The sequence below is a fragment of the Cebus imitator genome, unplaced genomic scaffold (assembly GCF_001604975.1).
Source record: "Cebus imitator isolate Cc_AM_T3 unplaced genomic scaffold, Cebus_imitator-1.0 Scaffold484, whole genome shotgun sequence".
Taxonomy (NCBI): Eukaryota; Metazoa; Chordata; class Mammalia; order Primates; family Cebidae; genus Cebus; species Cebus imitator.
Window position 1 is genome coordinate 275,504 of NW_016107799.1, and position 19,441 is coordinate 294,944.

The 19,441-nt window shown below is 36.8% G+C and overlaps 1 protein-coding gene across 1 annotated transcript in view; it reads right to left on the reverse strand.

The window, feature by feature from the left end:
• Window positions 1-19,441, reverse strand: part of JMJD1C (jumonji domain containing 1C) — a 287,926-nt gene that overhangs the window by 27,844 nt on the left and 240,641 nt on the right. The window contains exons 9-13 of the mRNA XM_017512974.2: window positions 14,797-14,969; window positions 12,329-14,535; window positions 5,801-6,002; window positions 3,260-3,474; window positions 1,803-1,955 (exon numbers count right to left, since the gene is read on the reverse strand). Of these exons, the coding sequence (XP_017368463.2) occupies window positions 1,803-1,955; window positions 3,260-3,474; window positions 5,801-6,002; window positions 12,329-14,535; window positions 14,797-14,969 (2,950 nt within the window). The remainder of the gene's footprint in view (window positions 1-1,802; window positions 1,956-3,259; window positions 3,475-5,800; window positions 6,003-12,328; window positions 14,536-14,796; window positions 14,970-19,441) is intronic.

Genomic DNA, 19,441 nt, shown 5'->3' on the forward strand with positions numbered 1-19,441 from the left:
GCAAAGGAAAATCAAAAGTAATATGAAACCAGGAAAAAGGAATTTGAAATGCATGTCATGTCGTTAAGTTTCATAACAACTGACAATGTCAAAATACATTTATTACTGTTTCATATTTTACTCATATTAACATATTTATTGCATATCCCAGAAACACTTAGCTATAGATGTTCAGCTACACTTCCACATTTGCTCAGGTTTCTTTGGTAATAAAGGGTAAGAGACTTTGGTAATCCTATCAGTAGAACATAATGATTGTTCATCATGTTTCATCTACTTGGTATGCTACTCTGAAAAAAGAGCTGCCTGAAATGAAAATGACATTCACTACTTTGAGACAATCTATGCTAAGTACTTCTAATGCTTCCACAATTCTAATCCTTTTATTTCATCAGAAGTCTACTCCTAACAAAAACTCAATACCAGTTTTAGGTAGTCACTTCCAAAATTGCCTTGGATAATCTTTCTAAAACACTTCTGACTCATGTAATTACTTCCTTTTTGAGACAGGTTCTCACTGTGTTGCCCAGGGTGGAGTGCAATGATGTAATCACATTTCACTGCAGCTTCCATCTCCTGGGCTCAGGTGATTCTCCCACCTCAGCCTCCAAGGAAGCTGGGACTATAGGCACATATTAGCATGCCTAGCTTTTTTTTTTTTTTTTTTTTTTTTGGGTAGAGAGAGGTTTTTGCCACGTTGCCCAAGCTGGTCTTGAACACCTGGGCTCAAGCAATTTTTGGAGGCTTGCCCTGGCATCTCAAAGTACTGGGATTACAGGCGTGGGCCACCATACCTGGCCCACTTTCTTTTTAAAACTTTATATTACTTCTAGCTGTTTTAACAAAGAGAACACTGTTTTTGTGACATTTATTTACCTAGAAATTAGAAGTAATTGAAAAGCTGTTTCCAAATTATAAAGATTTCTTTTCTAAAAACTGGAGTCAGCCTGGGCGACATGATGAAACCCTCTCTCTAAGAAAAATACAAAAAAATTAGCCAGGTATGCTGGTATGTGCCTGTAGTCCCAGCTATTCAGGAGACTGAGGTGGGAGGATCACTTGAGCCCAGGAGTTCAAAGCTGCAGTGAGCTGAGACTGTACCACAGTATTCCCGCCTGGATGACAAGATGAGACTCCGTCTCCAAACAAAACAGAAAAACGGGGATAAATGGGGAGGGTGGCAGCATATTCTTCAACATTTTTATTTGTACGCTACAGATTAATATTTAGAAAACTCAATTTACATTTACACTAATAAGTATTCAATTGTGACTTATACGGTATGACGCTGTAATTCACAAGTCCTAGAAGGACTTCAGGCTTCTACATGCTGCAGTCTTTTAAACAAATTTTAAAGAGAGAGGGTCTTGCTCTGCCCCCTACACTGGCGTGCCGTGCTACAATCAAAGCTCAGTGTAACCTTGAACCCCTGGGCTCAAGTGATCCTCCAGCCTACGCCTCCCAAAGCACTGGGATTATAAGCATGAGCCACAGTGCCCGGCCCACACAATGAAATCAAAGCAACAAGGTCTAACCTAAATTTGGGCTACATTAAGGAACTGACTGAAATGAGACGATGGATACCCTCAAGAGGCTGATGGGTGTAGACGCAATTTAATTCTAGAAAATATAACCATTAATAAAATGTGATTACTTCTCCTCTTAAAAACAAACAAACAAAAATTCCTTAATACATTAATAATTAAGGAAGGTAGGAATAAAAAAATCATCTCATGTTCTAGATTAGTGATCCTAAAAAAAATTATTAAAAAACTTCTATTTATATAAACTTATACACCAACCTCTAGAACTCTTCCTTTCCTTTGCCTTGTAACAATCTAAGCAGACCACAAATCCACATTTTTGGCAGACCCAGTGAATGTTAAACAATGTTGCTTCACATGCATCACACATCTCCCGGACTCCTCTCACTGCTCTTTTCCAGGCAATTTTGGCTGAAATACAGAAAAAACAAAAAATTTAAAGGCAAACATGCTCTTTTCCAAGACAATTTTGGCTGAAATACAGAAGAAATAAAAATGTAAAGGCAAACGAAGAACCTTCTACACTATATTAACTAAAGACCAATAGATTTCTTGAAGTAATTAGTAATTCTCTTCAGAAGACTCACAAATGATCATAAGTGAATAATAAAAATGGCTTACATCTAAGGCAGGGTTTCTCAACTCTGGCACTTTTGACATTTTCGGTTGAATAATTCTTTGTTTTGAGGGATTATTCTGTGCACTGCAGGGTGTTCAGTGGCATCTGTACCCTCTACCTACTAGATGCTTGGCAGCATATCCTTAACTCCCTCAGTTATGCAACCAAAAATGTCTCCAGTCATTGCTAAGTGTTCCCTGAGGGGCAAACCAGTAATTTTAAAAAAGGGAAAGAAAAGAAGCTAATATTTAGAGCACGTACTATGTTAGGCCCTATTTAAGAACCTTATATAAGTTAACGTAATTAACATAACTACTTTCTAAATAAATTAATGAAATAGTTATCCTTTCAATTTTATAGACCTGCCTGATATCCACAGAGGTTATTTGCCAAAGGTAACAGTTAAACAGGAAGTAAAGCTGAGATTCCAATACAAATAATTGGGGTAGATTATATCTTTATAGGCCAAACGTTGAAATTTCACAACATGCATCCAAAGCAGGTTTAACACATTAATTTATGTTGCAATGGCAGAAATAGAAAAATACTATCGTGATTTCATAAATGGTTAACTGACTCAATTCACCTTCTACAGGAAAATACATGTAACCTTAAATACATATTGGCGGCCAGGCGCGGTGGCTCAAGTCTGTAATCCCAGCACTTTGGGAGGCCGAGGCGGGTGGATCATGAGGTCAAGAGATCGAAACCATCCTGGCCAACATGGTGAAACCCCATCTCTACTAAAAATACAAAAAAAATTAGCTGGGCGTGGTGGCGTGTGCCTGTAGTCCCAGCTACCCAGGAGGCTGAGGCAGGAGAATTGCTTGAACCTGAGAGGCGAAGGTTGCAGTGAGCCGAGATCGCCACTGCACTCCAGCCTGGTGCCTGGTGACACAGTGAGACTCTGTCTCAAAAAAACAAAACAAAACAAAACAAAAAACATACTGGTACATTCCTTTGTAAAAAGGTATCATTATCATAATTAAAAATCAGCACGATAAGATTAGGGATTTCTTTCATAGATCAAACATAATTCAAAGAGAAATTCTTGAAATAAAATTTGTACAGTTCATATTATATTTAACTTTCTTACCATCCTTTTTCACCCATGACAAAGCTGTTTTTTCAGATGTTACTAATTGACAGAACTTATCACCTATTATATCCAAGATATATTTAGAAGTTTCTATATCTAGTTCATCATCTTCATAATTTTCATGTGTCCACAAACTCATAGCTTCATCATCATATTGGTCAGGAGAAGAGAAACCATCTATTCTAACTACTCCGTTTTTACTAAATGACAACCTGAAATATTAAAACATAAAAGCATTAGGTACCAACATATTAAGAAAACATAAGTCCAGTTTTTAAAGTTGTAAATTTATCATTGTTTATACTGCATTATAAAATATGAATTACACTGAAAACAGGAATACAGGTTAATTCTTCACACATTAATTATTGAATTAATTTAAAAAACTAATAGGCATTATGCAAATGGCAATAAGTAGTGCCAGTCTTTGGTTATTTCAAGAAATAAAATCACATATGCTTAATTACTTAACTTGAACAAAATAAAACTGTTTAAGTGTTTGACGAGTAACAAGAGTGAAAATGTGGGCCCAATGTTGCCCAGAGCAATGCTATTATTTTATACATAACCTAAATCAGGAATCATTAAAGCTGAAATGGCCTAAATCACCTTAAGACTTTGACCAGGAGGACTTTAAAAATGCCAAATACATTTTTATTCATTGACACGTTATTAAAGTGATTTAGGAGACCAAGAATGAAATTCTTAATAGTTTTATAGGAACTGCATTAATGTGCTTACTTGCTCTGAGCTTCTCATGTCCAAATAACTACTCTATTCAGAGAAGTTTACGGTAAATGGAAAGCAAAACTACGATTTTCTTACTGGCTGGTGGTTATTTCTCAATTATCTTGTACTTAATTCTCTTTACTCTCAAATAGGTGATGTCTAAAATACAAGTCATACTGTATTTTTCATATGAATAGCAACACTTCTTTTATTCCTATTTTTTGTCTTTATTATCAAGTTTCCTTCTTTTTAAATGAAATTTCTCCTTTTGTCATACCCCAGCATCTTATTTTGACTTTATGTTACAATCTTTGCCTGAACATTTCTTTCCTTCAGACCTAGATTTTCTTATCACCTCAAACCTACTTTGCTTTTGATTCCTTTATTCATCTTTTCTGCACTTCCATATGTACTACCTCCTATAATTATTCCCTGAAGTTGTCTGTCCTTTGGGGACTGCTGGCTACAAAGGAAGAAAGATAACTTGGTCCATTCTTATCAATATGTATTTTTGGATGTCTATACTTGGCTACCAGCATATTGTACTAAGCAGAATAAAGTATCTCAACTTCTTAGGAAGATAATTACAGCTAACAATAGAGCATTTCATATGTGCATGGAACTACGTTAAGGACCTGGGATACTTTATCTCATTTAACCTTCATTAAACCTCTCTTAGGTAGGTACTAACATTTACATTTTGCAGATGAGACAGGCTTAGTTGTAGTCCTACCATAGTTAAACTCGTATAGGAACTAAGGGACAGAGATGGAATTTACAACTAGAAATGACTGATTCTGGAGTGTGACATGTTAATTAGTCTTTACTGTCTGGGTTATCCAACTATTCTCTCCCCCAGCCCAACTATTCTTTATTTGAATTCTTACAAGTCCACCTTAAAGTTTTTAACTTTAAAATATTACTTGGTAATATCTATATTAAATTACTATATAGGTTAACAACTGTTAAGTGGTTTTCATATTTTACTACAATAACGTTAAAATATGACAGGGTACTAACAAATCCTCCTTGTCATTTTGTAACTTTTTTTTTGAGATGGCGCTTCACTTTTGTTGCAGCAACGGCGCAATCTCGGCTCACTGCAACCACTGCCTCCTAGGTTGAAGCTATTCTCCTTCCTCAGCCTCCTGAGTAGTTGGGATTATACTTATGCACCACCATGTCTGGCTAGTGTTGTATTTTTAGTAGAGACAGAGTTTCTCCATGTTGGTCAGGCTGGTCTCAAACTTCCGACCCCAGGTGATCCATCTGCCTTGGCCTCCCAAAGTGCTGGGATTACAGGCGTGAGCCACTGCACCTGGCCATTTTATAACTTATAATTACAGCTACAAATGTTTCATGTATGTTTGACAAAAGTATGGGTACCACAATGTAATGTAATGGCTTCAGTTTAACTGCCTAGATTGTTTACCTAGATTTAAAGTCTGTGATTATTAGCTAAAGTAAAGAGAGAAATATTAAATTATTTTGGCCAAAGTATAAAACATTTTTTAAAATCCTTAAATAAAAAACTGTTATTTCCTATCATGTTCTTAAAAAAAATCATTTTCTTATTAAGAATAAATCTCAGAATAGAAAGGTCATACGAAACATGAGTAATAATGTATTTAGTGTAATAGTTAGAAATTGTTAAAATTTAGTAAAAAAATGTTTAATGCTCTTTTATAGTGTTTCAGAAACATGGAGACTCACAAAGACTCATCCCCCCTCCAAAGGGACACTCAGAATTATCATTTCCAATATAAAATCAATAAATTATTTTTTTCATAATTTCATATTTTCACTTACCGTCTAAAGTAGTAAAATCTACAAAATACCGGTGAGTGAGCTGGTTCTTCTCCTTTTTTACTGCGAATAAGTCTGCATTCTCGGCACTTTTGTAAATTAGGCCCTATCTCACAGCAGGAGTCATCCTGTAAAAAGGATTCCCCAGTTTGCTTCAGCTTCTTGACTTTACGCCAATCTTTTAATACTGAACGAGGAATGCCAGCTGTAAAATCAGTAGGAAAGTTTTAGCAAGATTATGCTTTGTAGAAAGTTAAACTCCTTGAGATGAAATTCAAGTCAGTTACACAACTGTGATAATACAGTAAGACCGCAGTGAAGAAGCAAAGACATTAAGAGCTCTAGGTACCAACTAATGACTAAAAAGTCTGCAGCAGCATTTCTATTGACTTACTATACAATTCTACTAACCAAATGAACCAATCTTATGTCAGTGTACTGAAAATGCAGAACTAAGTTTTCCAGCTGCTTGAACTCTTTAAATATTAAATATTCATATAGTATAATGCAATCATGAGAATTATTGATATACTGTGTATATCAATAAGTGAAAATACAGTACTTCTATACCAAAAGTTGGTTTATGCAGAAGAAAGCTCTTTCAAGATCGACACTAAAAACGTAAAGATCAAAGGTTTATATACTTAGAAACTACAGGCTGGTTTCAACATATTTCTATTGAAATATATAATCTGATTTTCCAGGGTAGTGTGGCTCATTAAGACAAGTGGTAACTGTATAAAACCTGTATTTGGGAGAAGAGGTGCTAAAATATTTCTCCTAACATCTTTCCTTTATTATAATACCCTGTATTTGGTATCAGCATACTGATGGCGGCAGTATCTTTTAGAAAAATAAATGAGTTTGAAGAAAGTAAAGGAAAAATAAATTAACTTGGCTACCTCTATTGATGAAGGAAAAAAAGGCATCAAAAATGTGAAAAGGACAAAACTCTAATGAAACTATCTAGTCTAATATGTGAAAAAAAAAAATTTATTTACATACTCTACATCATTGCTCCACCACACTTACTGACTTATGCTTAATAAGTATAACACTAGCCGAAGTAATCATCATCTAGAGAGTAGGAAGAGTTTCTAGACTGAGAGGATCTTCAAAAATTAAATGTTTATTAAAAATTTTAAAAACATATTCACTTCGACGCAACCTATGTTGGGGTCCAGGTGCAGTGGCTCATGCCTGTAATCCCAAAACTTTAGGAGGCAGAGGCAGGCAGATCACTTGAGGCCAGGAGGTCAGCATCAGTCTGGCCAACATAGTGAAACCGTGTCTCTACTAAAAATACAAAAATTAACCAGGTGTGGTGTCACACAACTGTAATTCCAGCTACTGGGAGGCCGAAGCATGAGAATTGCTTGAACCCAGGGAAGGAAAGTGCAGTAGGGCAAGATCACACCACTGCATTCCAGCCTGGGTGATGGAGAAAGTATTTTTTTCCTGTTTAAAAAAATATGTAAACAAAATAAAAGCAAGCTATGTTGGGATTAGCAGTTATTTGTTGGCTCTAACTTGTAAGTGTACTTACTGCAGCCATATAATGTATCTATATGTCAGACATTAGATTTACATAGTTTGCTATTTCTGTCATGCTGAAAGAATAAACTGTATTTCCTACCCTTGTGTTTTCTAATCATGCCCAATGTGTGGGTCAGAGGTACAGCAATTCTCCTGAGACTACATACTTCTTGCAGAAACTTAGAAAGTACTGTGTTTAAATAAACTACATGGAGTGGCTCATTTGAAATCAGGTCCAATTATTAAGCACCTCTAGAACTGCTGCCTCGTTCTTTACAATTATGTGCTTTCCCCTCTTCTGTCTCTAACTTAGGGCAAGGAACCATTTGGCTTAATCCACTAGAGAAACACCCATGTGTATAACCACATACCACATCTCCCATTTATGGTATAAACCCATTTCGAGAAGACTTAAGGTTTCTTATTTCCTCCATTGTACAAAAGACAGATTCTTCCTACAAACTATGTAAAATATTCAGAGCTTTTTTTTTTTTTTTGAGATGGAGTTTCACTCTTGCTACCCAGGCTGGAGTGCAATGGCGCGATCTCGGCTCACCGCAACCTCCGCCTCCTGGGTTCAGGCAATTCTCCTGCCTCAACCTCCTGAGTAGCTGGGATTACAGGCACACGCCACCATGACCAGCTAATGTTATTTTTGTATTTTTAGTAGAGACGGGGTTTCACCATGTTGACCAGGATGGTCTCGATCTCTTGACCTCGTGATCCACCCGCCTCGGCCTCCCAAAGTGCTGGGATTACAGGCGTGAGCCACCGCGCCCGGCAATATTCAGAGCTTTTACAAGTCAGAATGAATGACAGAATTGTTATAATGCTGATAAATTTTTATTTGGTATACTTTCTTCTAGTCATCTATTTACTTTCAATTTATGACACAGAATAAACTAAATACAGTCAATTTCTATTTTTATTATATGCCTTTAATTCCAGATAATGGAACATTTCAGAGTATGGATCACCATACCACTGTGAACAACTTAGATAATACTAAAGAATCAGACATTTAACAGCAAATCTCAATTATGTGACACAAAATAGGCACTCAGAGCTTTTTTTCCAATAAAAGAATAAATGAGCACAAAGACATTAAGGCCACATTCATATAGAGAGCTTCAGATGTTTTAATTTTTGCTTCTAGACGAGGCCACACATGACTGCAGCTATCTGTATAACAGCTGTAGTATTTGTACAATAAATTTTTATTGTATAAATACAATAATTTTATTATGCAAATACAATAATTGTATTGTACAAATACTATGTAGTATATTTCAAATACTATGTACAAATACTATGTAGTATTTGTACAACAGCTGTAGTATTTGTACAAAAAATAAAACTTAATCCTTCAATTCCATATATATAATTACTGACAATATATAAAATGTAAGTTTGAGATCAAGACACTTAGTCAACAAAAAATACCTAACTCAATGAATAATTCTTCATTTATAATAAGAACCTTAGTTCTCTATTAGCAAATCCACAAATAGCTGCTCTAACAGAAAACTGGGGAGGAAGAAAATAAGAGCCAAAATACATGCCGAACATTAATCTCTGATATGCCACACCCTTGAAAAAATATTTTTTTGGAGATACGGAAATTCCTGTGATCATAAACCACTGGTTTTGTGTATCACAGAGTTTATATATTTAAATATAGTGGCAATTTCAGATTATAAAATTAAATGTAAAAATTAGATAAAATGTAAGATAAAGGTAAATAAAACATAAACATTAGTGGAAGAAAAGCAGCTGACTTTTAATTCAGAAACAGGTAGCAGATAGGAAGACATTGCGAAATAGCAGGTACAACAAAATCTGTATCTCACTTTATAATGTACTAAGAAACACACTATTATACATGTATGTGTGTATAAAATATATAACTATACATGTATAATGGTGTATGTAATCATATTACATAGTTGAGGTGTAGGCCTAACTCATTCTTTTTGATTGACCATGACTGATGACAATTCTATTAAACATTAGAAGGAAAATGGACATATTTAATCCATGAAGTAGATTATTCACTCATATTTAGAAGTTCCCTGACTTACGAAAACTCCCAACTTAAAGAACTTTCCTATGCTCAGGAGGCTGAGGCAGGACTGCCTGAGCCCAACAGGTTGCTGTGTACTATGGCTGCACCTGTGAATAGCCACTGCACTCCAGCCTGGGCAATATAGGGAGATTTTGTCTTTAAAAAATATTTAAGAAAAATAACTTTTCTAGGCAGCCTAGAACAAAAGTCAGTCAACTCTGCCCACAATTAAATATGGCATCTTATGTTGACTTAATATTACTTTGGAATTGGTGAACAAATGAGTCATAAGATAGTCTCTCTAAAGCTACATGCTAATTACCAAGCAGGCAACATTTGACTAAACATTACAACCTGGTGGGGGGTCGGGGGGAGGCACTCATTCTGGCTCTTGTCTTAGAACTCTTACTTATGAATATGTATATTCATCTCAAGATGAAAACAGAATAAGTATTTCACTAAGACTTAATTTTATAAATATAACTTCACAAGAGTTTTCTAGGTGTTAAAATCTGGAAGGTTTTAATAATAGATAGGAATCTGTTATTAAGTTTTACTCAAGTATTTGAACACCCAACACCAAAGGAAATGTCATATAAGAGAGAAGAGAAATAATTAAACTGCTCACACTAAGCCTATTATGAATTCGTTGGGGCAGTGAGGGAATAAGGGGAACACATAAGAAAAAGAAACACTGTATATAATCCAATATTCAAGTAAATGGCAGGTATCCTCCGATGTTAATCCCCCTCTCTGTCTTCTGACTATGCTTGCATTTCAGTCTGTCAGTCTCTGGCTCTAGTTGAGTTTGTCCTTTGTTCTTTCACTTTCTGACTGTCCTTTTCTATGATTCCATCCTCCTGTTTTCCTCTCCTTCACTTTGCCTCTAGTTTCCACACAGGCATGTGGGAAAACCTCATTCAGTTAAAAGGCACAAATGAGAGCCTTCAAGCATCCAAGTGCTTGTGAAAGTACTTCTTGAGTGTCCACATTGTCACAGATATTTCATATATTGTATATGGATGAACACACGGATATAGTGAAACTAAGTGCTTTCTGCATTGTGCAATACACCTAAAAAGAAATAAGCAAACTGAGAAAAACTACTTCTAGAGCAAAATAATATAGAAACACTTTATACTGAATATTACTGTTAAGTATCCCTTATTTTTTCCAGCTGTAGCCACAATGGAATATAATCAGTTTTGAAGCTATTACTTAATATGATAATTCTTTAACATCGAAATAAAAACACAAAACCACAAGCCACCCCTTATATTTAACTTTTACCCACTGTTAAGGACTATTTGAATGAGAAGCATTAAATAGATAGTAGTTCCCATAAGCTTCCAATTTTTGTCACCAGATCATATAAAAGTGAAATACAGGACACATTCATATTACTCTGAAGTACAATTGACCCTCCATAACTGTGGTTTCCAAACCCATGGGTTCAACCTACCACGGATCAAAATAGAGGGAAAAAAAACATCCTACAAAGTTCCAAAAAAACCAAACTTTAATTTGCCATGTGCAGAGTACTATGTTCAATCATGCATGAATGAAATGATATGTAGGCACTGTGTTAGGCATTACAAGTAATCTAGAGATGATTTAAAGTATATGGGAGGATGTGTGCAGGCTACATGCAAATATAGTCATACATTGTTAGGCAATTTCCACATTGTGGGAACTTCATAGAATGTACTTACACAAACCTAGCATACAAACCTGTACACTATGTTACTATACTGTAGATACTTGTAACACAGAGTATTTATGTATCTAAACGTAGAAAAAGTATACTAAAAACATAGTCTTATAATCTTATATGAGACCACTGTCATATATACATTCCATCTTTTTTTTTGGGGGGGGGGGGCAGGGTCTTGCTCTGTTGCCCAGGCTGGAGTGCAGTGGTGCAATCATGGCTCATTGCAGCCTCAACCACCCCAGCTTCCCAAAGTGCTAGGATTACAGGAGTGAGCCACTGTGCCCAGCTGTGCATTTTGTCACTGATCGAGAAGTTATTATGTAGCACATGACTTTACTATGCTATTTTATAAAAGGGATGTGCACATCTGTGAATTTTGGTATCCATGGAAGGGTCCTGGAACCAATCCCTGACAGGTATACCTAGGGAAAATTGTAATTCTCTTCTAGAAATTTGCAATTATGTATATGTGAGTAGAATTTCTTTCCCAACTACATCTTGTTGTAGGTAAATATCTTAGCTGATATTACGAATCCACTTTTGGTGTAAGAGCCATAACTGCATTTTGACAATTCTTAGAAATGGCCAAAATTACAAGTAACTACTAAATTACACATTGGGTTATACAAATTACCCGCAATGACTGTCACATAAAACATATATTTCTACAAGTCTTTTAAAAATGAAGGAATACGTGTTCTCTCATTTCCTCTTAAAGGGTACTCACTTCTGAAATGTACAAATGAGATCAATAAGCTTATACATAAAGCTAAGGCATGCAGTGAGGACAAAGGATGCCTTTATGCTCACTAATCCTTTTTTTTTTTTTTTTTTTTTTTTTNTTGAGACAGTCTCGCTCCATCGCCAGATGCCAGACTGGAGTGCAGTGGCCCAATCTTGGCTCACTGCAACCTCCGCCTCCTGGGTTCAAGCAATTCTCCTGCCTCCACCTCCTGAGTAGCTGAGACTACAGGCGTGTGCCACCACGCCCACCTAATTTTTGTATTTTTAATAGAGACGGGGTTTCACCATGTTGGCCAGGATGGTCTCGATCTCTTGACCTCGTGATCTGCCCGCCTCAGCCTCCCAAAGTGCTGGGATTATAGGCGTGAGCCACCGGGCCTAGCCTAAACTCACTAATCTTTAAAGAAGCACACTAATACAGCTAAAACATTCAGCCCATTTTACCTGAGACAAAAGAAAGTAAATGACTTACTATTACTGTTGCTTTGCAACTTCAATTTACTTTTTTCTTTGGCACTCCTGCTGAGAACTCCATTAGGTTTCAAATCTTCTTCTATTTCACCTTTTCTCTTCTGCAAATCATTTTGCTTCTTTTTGTAAGTTGGCTTAGGTTGCCTTTTAGTCCTTTGCTCTGACTTGCTTTCACTTTCATCTGAGTCTCCACTTTCAGAGCCAGATTCATAAGTTCTTTTGGCTTTTCTCCTATTGACTTTATCATCTTTTATATATTTATCAACTATGATCTTACTATCCACACTATTTTGTATATCACTAGATGTAGAGGCTATTAAGTTGACAGAACATGGCTTAATAATTTCTGATACAGAATTCCCTGAATTTTCCATTTTATTAGTATTTTTATCTTCTTCTGAATGTCTGGTGAGCCAGGCCTTTTTCAGTTTAGTATGGTAGTTTGGTTGACTTGTCTGGGAAGCTTGCCCATTTCCTACAGAGTTTGCTTTGTTAATTGTACTACAGATTACAGTGCTATCCAGAGGAAGGGAGGCTGAAGATGTCTGATTTTTTACAGCATTAGACTCAGTCTCACTAACGTTACTACTTTTATACTGAGCTGCAGCCAATGCTGCCTTGTGCTTTTTCAAATGGATAAAATCAGTTGTGCCTGATAACCCAGAACTGGGTTGAACAACACTTCCTGTCTTACTACTGGCTAATATAACTGGAGCTGTGGTGCTGACCTTGCATTCTTGTGTTTGAGCCACTGGCTGACTGACACTTTTTGAAGATGTACATTCTGATGATGTAGAGGCCAAAATGGTATTTGATAAAGATGAAGTTACTTCTGAACCACCCCAGCTGGAAACACTGGTAGTAGCGGCAACAGATGTGATTACATCCGTTTTGGTATTACACATTGTATTTACAGCAGACATGACTGAACTGGGAACACTGCCCTGTGAGACAGCCTGAAAGTTTTTTTCAGATTTTATGTGAACACTGTCTGAATTCACATTTGGCAAAATGATTCTTCCAGTTTCTCCAGCTTCTGCTGGTTTGAGGCAATCTGTTTTATGTGCCCCAGCTGAAGATCTTTCACTAACTCGATCTTTAGAAGCTAACTGCATTGCTGGCATACTATCAGTTTTTGTACTAGAAGATGGACGCACAATGACAGATGCCATAGCAGCCTGTAACTTTCCGCTGCTTTTCTCCACATGCCATTCGGTTTTCTCTTTGCTGAGGTTATTATTAGGTCTCCACATCTCTGTCAAACTCTGTTCTGAAGAACTCTTAAAATTTGCCTGAGAGTCTTTTGGCTCGGGTATTAGAGTTGGAGGCTTCTGTGATTCTTGAACTTTCCCACCAGCATTTACTGGCATCACTGGAGTTAAAGTTGGAGGGGAAAGGCTACTATAGCTGCCTTCCTTTCTTTCCAGGCTGTGATGGATTGGTGGGTGAAATACTGGTGCTCTATGTAATGCAGGCATACTGCGGAGTGTATTTGTAGAAGAAACTGTCAAATGGGTAGGACTCCTACAATCATTTCTGAAGGCTGTTACTGAGTGAGATGCAATCTGATGCGGAAGCTGCTCTGGTATCTTGCCTACTAAACCTTCACTTTCTGGTTGGTGTTTAATCAAAGGTGGAGGCTTTGAAAGAGATGTTATAAATGAAGTCAGAGTTTGAGGATTAGCTGCTGCCACTGCAAGGGCATTACTCTGTTTATCACTGTAAATATTTGAAACTTCTTTGGATGGGTATGATCTCGGTGGTTCATTGACCACACTATTAGACAATGTAGTGAAATAGTTACTTTGGGGTAAACTCTGAGGCACTGAGTGCTTCATTTTATAAAGATCTGATACTGAGCGTTCTACATCTGTATCTTGTTTGATGACATGGCTTTTAGGACTGGAAGATGATGATGCCACTCTAGAATAATTCTCTCTTTCACCCTCAAGTCCCTTGATTTTAGTTGTAAAGGGAGCAACATCAATACTTTCTTGAAGAATTCGACGGTGTTCCTCTTTGTATTTGTTTAATCTCTCTCCAGTCTCCTGGGGTGGCCTCTGTAACTGATTTAATACTGGATCCACAAAATGCCTGTGTAAGTGACAATCTTTCCCAGTCTGTGACCGATTTAGATCGAGGTCATTTTTTGTTGATGTGGATGCAACAGACCGTAGTGGTTCCATAAAAGCTTTCCTTTCTAATTCTCTGTAAAGAAAATACACAAAGATTTCTGTAACTACTTTTTCTTGAAAAATAAAAAGATAGCTTCTGTGCAGTATCATTCTATTATGAAAGTAAAAGACAACTTTGCATGTACTCTAATATTATATACATTCGAAGAAATATCAAAACAGAACAAAGCCTAATCTTAAGATATGTTAACTTAAAATTAACTGTTTAAAATATGAATTAAGAAAAATTATGAAAAACAAGGTATTCATAATTTTTAAGCATTAGTGAACTTACTCCTTATGATGATCTGCTAAAGTTTTTGTCAATGGTGGACTGGAATGGGCTGTAATTTTAAGAGGCCGATGAGGCTCTGCACTGGAAGGTCTGACAGGAATGTGACTAAGTAATCCAATACCATCTGCTGAGGTCACAGGGGTGGGCTGATGTAGCCAAGGACTGGGAGAATTCTATTGAAAAAACAACAACAACCTAGACTTCAGTTACTAGAAAAAGCTAAACATTGTGTCACAGTAGAACTGGGTATGATTTTGGTGGTTTATTAGTTCATTCAAATAGCAGTTTATTTGGGAAACTTGTAACTTTTTCTAAATACATCTTCTGAGAAATATTCAGATAAATAACATAATTATATAGATTTTTCCATATTCTATAAAGAAGTAATCAGTATTAGAGAATAATTTATTGTCTTCTTACTAAAAACAGATCTTAAAATCAGTGCCTTTAACTTAGTATAAATGCCGTATACAGAACCTAGCTTACATGATTTCCTAAGATTCTAACAGCAAAAGAATATGTTGCTAATAGCCAAAAACAATTACTAAAATACATTTCACCAGAAATAGAAATTATAATCAAATGCATTTGTCATTTTTGTCATAAAAAATAACTAGCTTTTCCAATGTAATAATGCATTGACAATTGGCAGATAATTACATTTAAAAACCCAAAAGCACTCCTCATTTTACTCTTAAGCTATAAACATGGTTGGACCATTAAACTTGGGAGGGGTAGAGGTCTAACAAAGTTAATTTTATACATCAATATGCTGCCTGTCTCACAACTGAATATAAGGTGACAGCAACCTCTACACTGAGACATACAGTTATCTGATTACATGCTTACAGTTTCTATACTGTGACTCACTGACATTCTTCCAGAACATGTTTTATGAGTTTGTTAATAGGATGACAGTCAAATAGCAGGAAAATACAACCTCCTTTGTATTTCCTCTAATTTATTCCCTAACAAGGGAATACATTTTATTTCTCAAACTAATGCAAAAGCAATATATCACACAAAAAATAAACTGCTATGAAATTAAAAACATACACTATAGCCATAAACCCCATACAAGAGAAAAATACATAAATATACACATACAGATCAAGTATGTGTCTCAAACAGCCTCAGTTCTACAAGATCCAGGAATCTTAAACAGCAATCAATTACAGCAGTGACAACAAAGTTTTGCTCCATAAAATACCATTCAAAATTATTTCTTAATAATAGTGTCTTATGCTTGTATTGTTTCTTCATTTTTGGTCACAATAGTAGGGGGTAAGAGATTTTCATTTTTTACTCAAAATGTCATTCAAATTTACTCCTTTATGTTATGATTTTATATAACAAATGGAAATCCGATAAACTTGTTTTTAGGCAAACACATCTATGACCAGTTAATAAAATATTTTATTTACTTATAAACACAGAGGCTAGACAGTCATGGTCTAAGTCCATATACATGTGACACTTACTGAGTAATGCTCCCTTCCAAGCCATTTTTAAGTTACTTAAACCTGTTTTCCAGAGTTTGGATGTTAAGGAAAAAGACACAAATCTGTTAGCCAGCTCTTGGCTCCCCTGTGTTCCTCTAGCTAGCCTATCTTTGTGCAGCTGTAGCTACATTAACGTCATGAGAGTGAAGGGTCAGAATAAAAATGTGAGTGCAATAATAAAAATAGAAACCTTGAATGAAAAATGTGAGCGCATTTGGGCCACCAGGCCTGCCTTCTATTCTGGTAAAGAGGATAATATAGTGATTAGTGATTCTTCACTGAGTTTGACTATGTAACGTACAGGTTCTAGTATGATTCTCATCTACCAAAAGAACAATGGAACCCTCTAAAATGGTAATGGGAAGCTTGTGATCAATGGAAGCACAATTCTGGAACTGAGATCTTGTCAACCTCAAATGTGGTGATGCTGGTGCAGAATAAACTGTGGGGATCACTGGTAAGACCTCAATAAAGGCCAAAGATTATATGAAAGTGGAGCCAAAAGGAGTCTATATTGCAAAGGAGTAAACCACAGGAAACGTCTTTCAAAATTGTTAGACGTGTGTCTTGCATCATCAATCACTTGGTGCCACTTATCATCAAAGTTCATCTATCACATACATGGCTGGGCATGGTGGCTCATGCCTGTAACTCCAGCATTTTGGGAGGCCAAAGCGGGTGGATCACTTGAGGTCAGGAGTTTGAGACAAGCCTGGCCAACATGATCAAACCCTGTCTGTATTAAACACACCAAAAAACCAGCTGGGTGTGGTGATACACACCAGTAGTCCCAGCTACTTGGGAGGCTAAGGCAGGAGAATCACTTGAACCCAGGAGGTGGAGCTTGCAGTGAACTGAGATCATACCACTGTACTCCAGCCTAGGCAACAGAGCAAGACTCCATCTCAAAAAAAAACAATAAAAAAGTTCATCCATCACAACATGGTAATGATAGACTCATGGCCACAGTCTACCCAAAACAAAATGGTTCCTCTGAAAAACTTGGCATGATGAACACCATGCTTTTACGTACTGGCATTGCTAATGTTATATGTAAAAAATATTATCCCTGAGTAAAAGAGAAAGTCATTAGAATTGTCTTCTTAATCACCACCCCCAACTGTGATCTCACTTAACTTCAGAAAGCCTGAGAAGATGCTATTAAAGTGTTAAAAAACACCCAGGTGAGGCAGAGGTTGCAGAGAGCGGAGATCATGCCAATGCACTCCAGCCTGTGCGACAGAACAAGACACTTTCTCAAAAAAAAACAACATCCATGTTCACTCTAGCATTATTCACCATAGCCAAGAAGTGAAAGCAAGTATCCACTGAAAGATGAATGGATAAAGAAAATAGGGCACATACATACAGTGGAATATTATACAGCCTTAAATAAGAAAAAAATCCTGTCACATGTTGCAACATGGATGAGCCTCAAGAATATTGTACTAAGCTACATAAGCCAGTAACAAAAGGATAGATATTCTATGATTCTACTCTGAGAAAGTATCAAAGTCATGAAAACCACAGAAACAGAAGAAAGGGGGTTGCCAAGTGCTGGTGGGGAAGGGGAATTAATGTTTAATGTCTACAGTTTCCGTTTTACCAAATGAAAAAGTTCTAGAGACCTGCTGCCCAACGTGAACATATTTAACACTACGAATTGTACACTTAAAAATGATTAAAATGGTACATTTAATGTAATGTATGTGTGTATGTTTTAACCACAAAAACAAACACAGTGTTAAAAAGGGATTCTGGGAGATACTTGAAGAGCATCCTAGGAAGTACAAAGGATAAGGTTGTCTCCTGGGAGTTCAAAAGTGATATCCATTTTTCCTTTTTTTTTTCTGAGACAGAGTCTCGCCCCATCACCCAGGCTGGAGTGCAATGTGCGATCTTGGCTCGCTGCAACCTCTGCTTCCCAGATTCAAGTATTTCTCCTGCCTCAGCCTCCCAAGTAGCTGGGACTATAGACGCATGCCACCCCGCCTGGCTAAATTTTTGTATCTTTAATAGAGATGGGGTTTCGCCATGATGGCCAGGCTGGTCTCGAGCTCCTGACCTCGTGATCTGCCTGCCTCGGCCTCCCAAAGTGCTGGGATTACAGGCATGAGCCACTGTGCCCGGCCCCACTTTTCCGTTTTTTATATTGGGGCTGGTATTCCTCTCAACAACCATTTTTTAGTATAAAAATGAATTTGTGATAGAAACCACATAGCTCATGTAGTTAGAGCCTTATACCACTACCTTTAGGAATACTGTGTTAGGCAGATAAAATCTCAGCTGTAGCTTTACCCCCAAATACTGAGAATCTGCAACCCTGAGCACTCTTAAGAGAACAAGGGAGTTAAAGAGTCAAACATTGTACTATGCCATTAATATACGAATACAGATCTGGAGAATATAACAATTTGTTTTTAAGAATAATTTGGCTGGGTACAGTGGCTCACGCCTATAATCCCAGCATTTTGGAGGCCAAGGTGGAACATCTGAGGTCGGGAGTTCGGGACCAGCCTGACCAATGTGCAGAAACCCCATCTCTACTTAAAAACAACAACAACAACAAACCAGTATTACTAGCCAGATCATCTGTCAAATTCTATTTGACTACATGGTGCATGCCTGTAATCCCAGCTACTCTGGAGGCTGAGGCAAGGAGAATTGCTTGAACCTGGGAGGCAGAGGTTGCAGTGAGCTGAGATCACGCCATTGCCCTCCAGCCTGGGCAACAAGAGCAAAACTCCAACTCAAAAAAAAAAAAAAGAATAATTTGATAATATATACCAAAAGCCTCACAATTTTATATAAATTTTAGAAATTTCACTTCTGGGAATTTGGCTGAGCAAACAACTATGTAAACATACCCAAAATTTAAATCTATAATAAATAAATATTACAATCCAAAAAGTTTTACTTCTTTAAACTAACTCATTTTCTTTCTTTTTGTTTTGGACAGAGTTTCTCTCTTATTGCCCAAGCTGGAGTGCAATGGCACAAGCTCAGCTCACTGCAACCTCCGCCTCCCAGGTTCAAGCAATTCTCCTGCCTCAGCCTCCCAAGTTGCTGGGATTGCAGGCATGAGCCACCACACCCAGCTAGTTTTTTGTATTTTTAGTAGAAACGGATATTAGCCAAGCTGG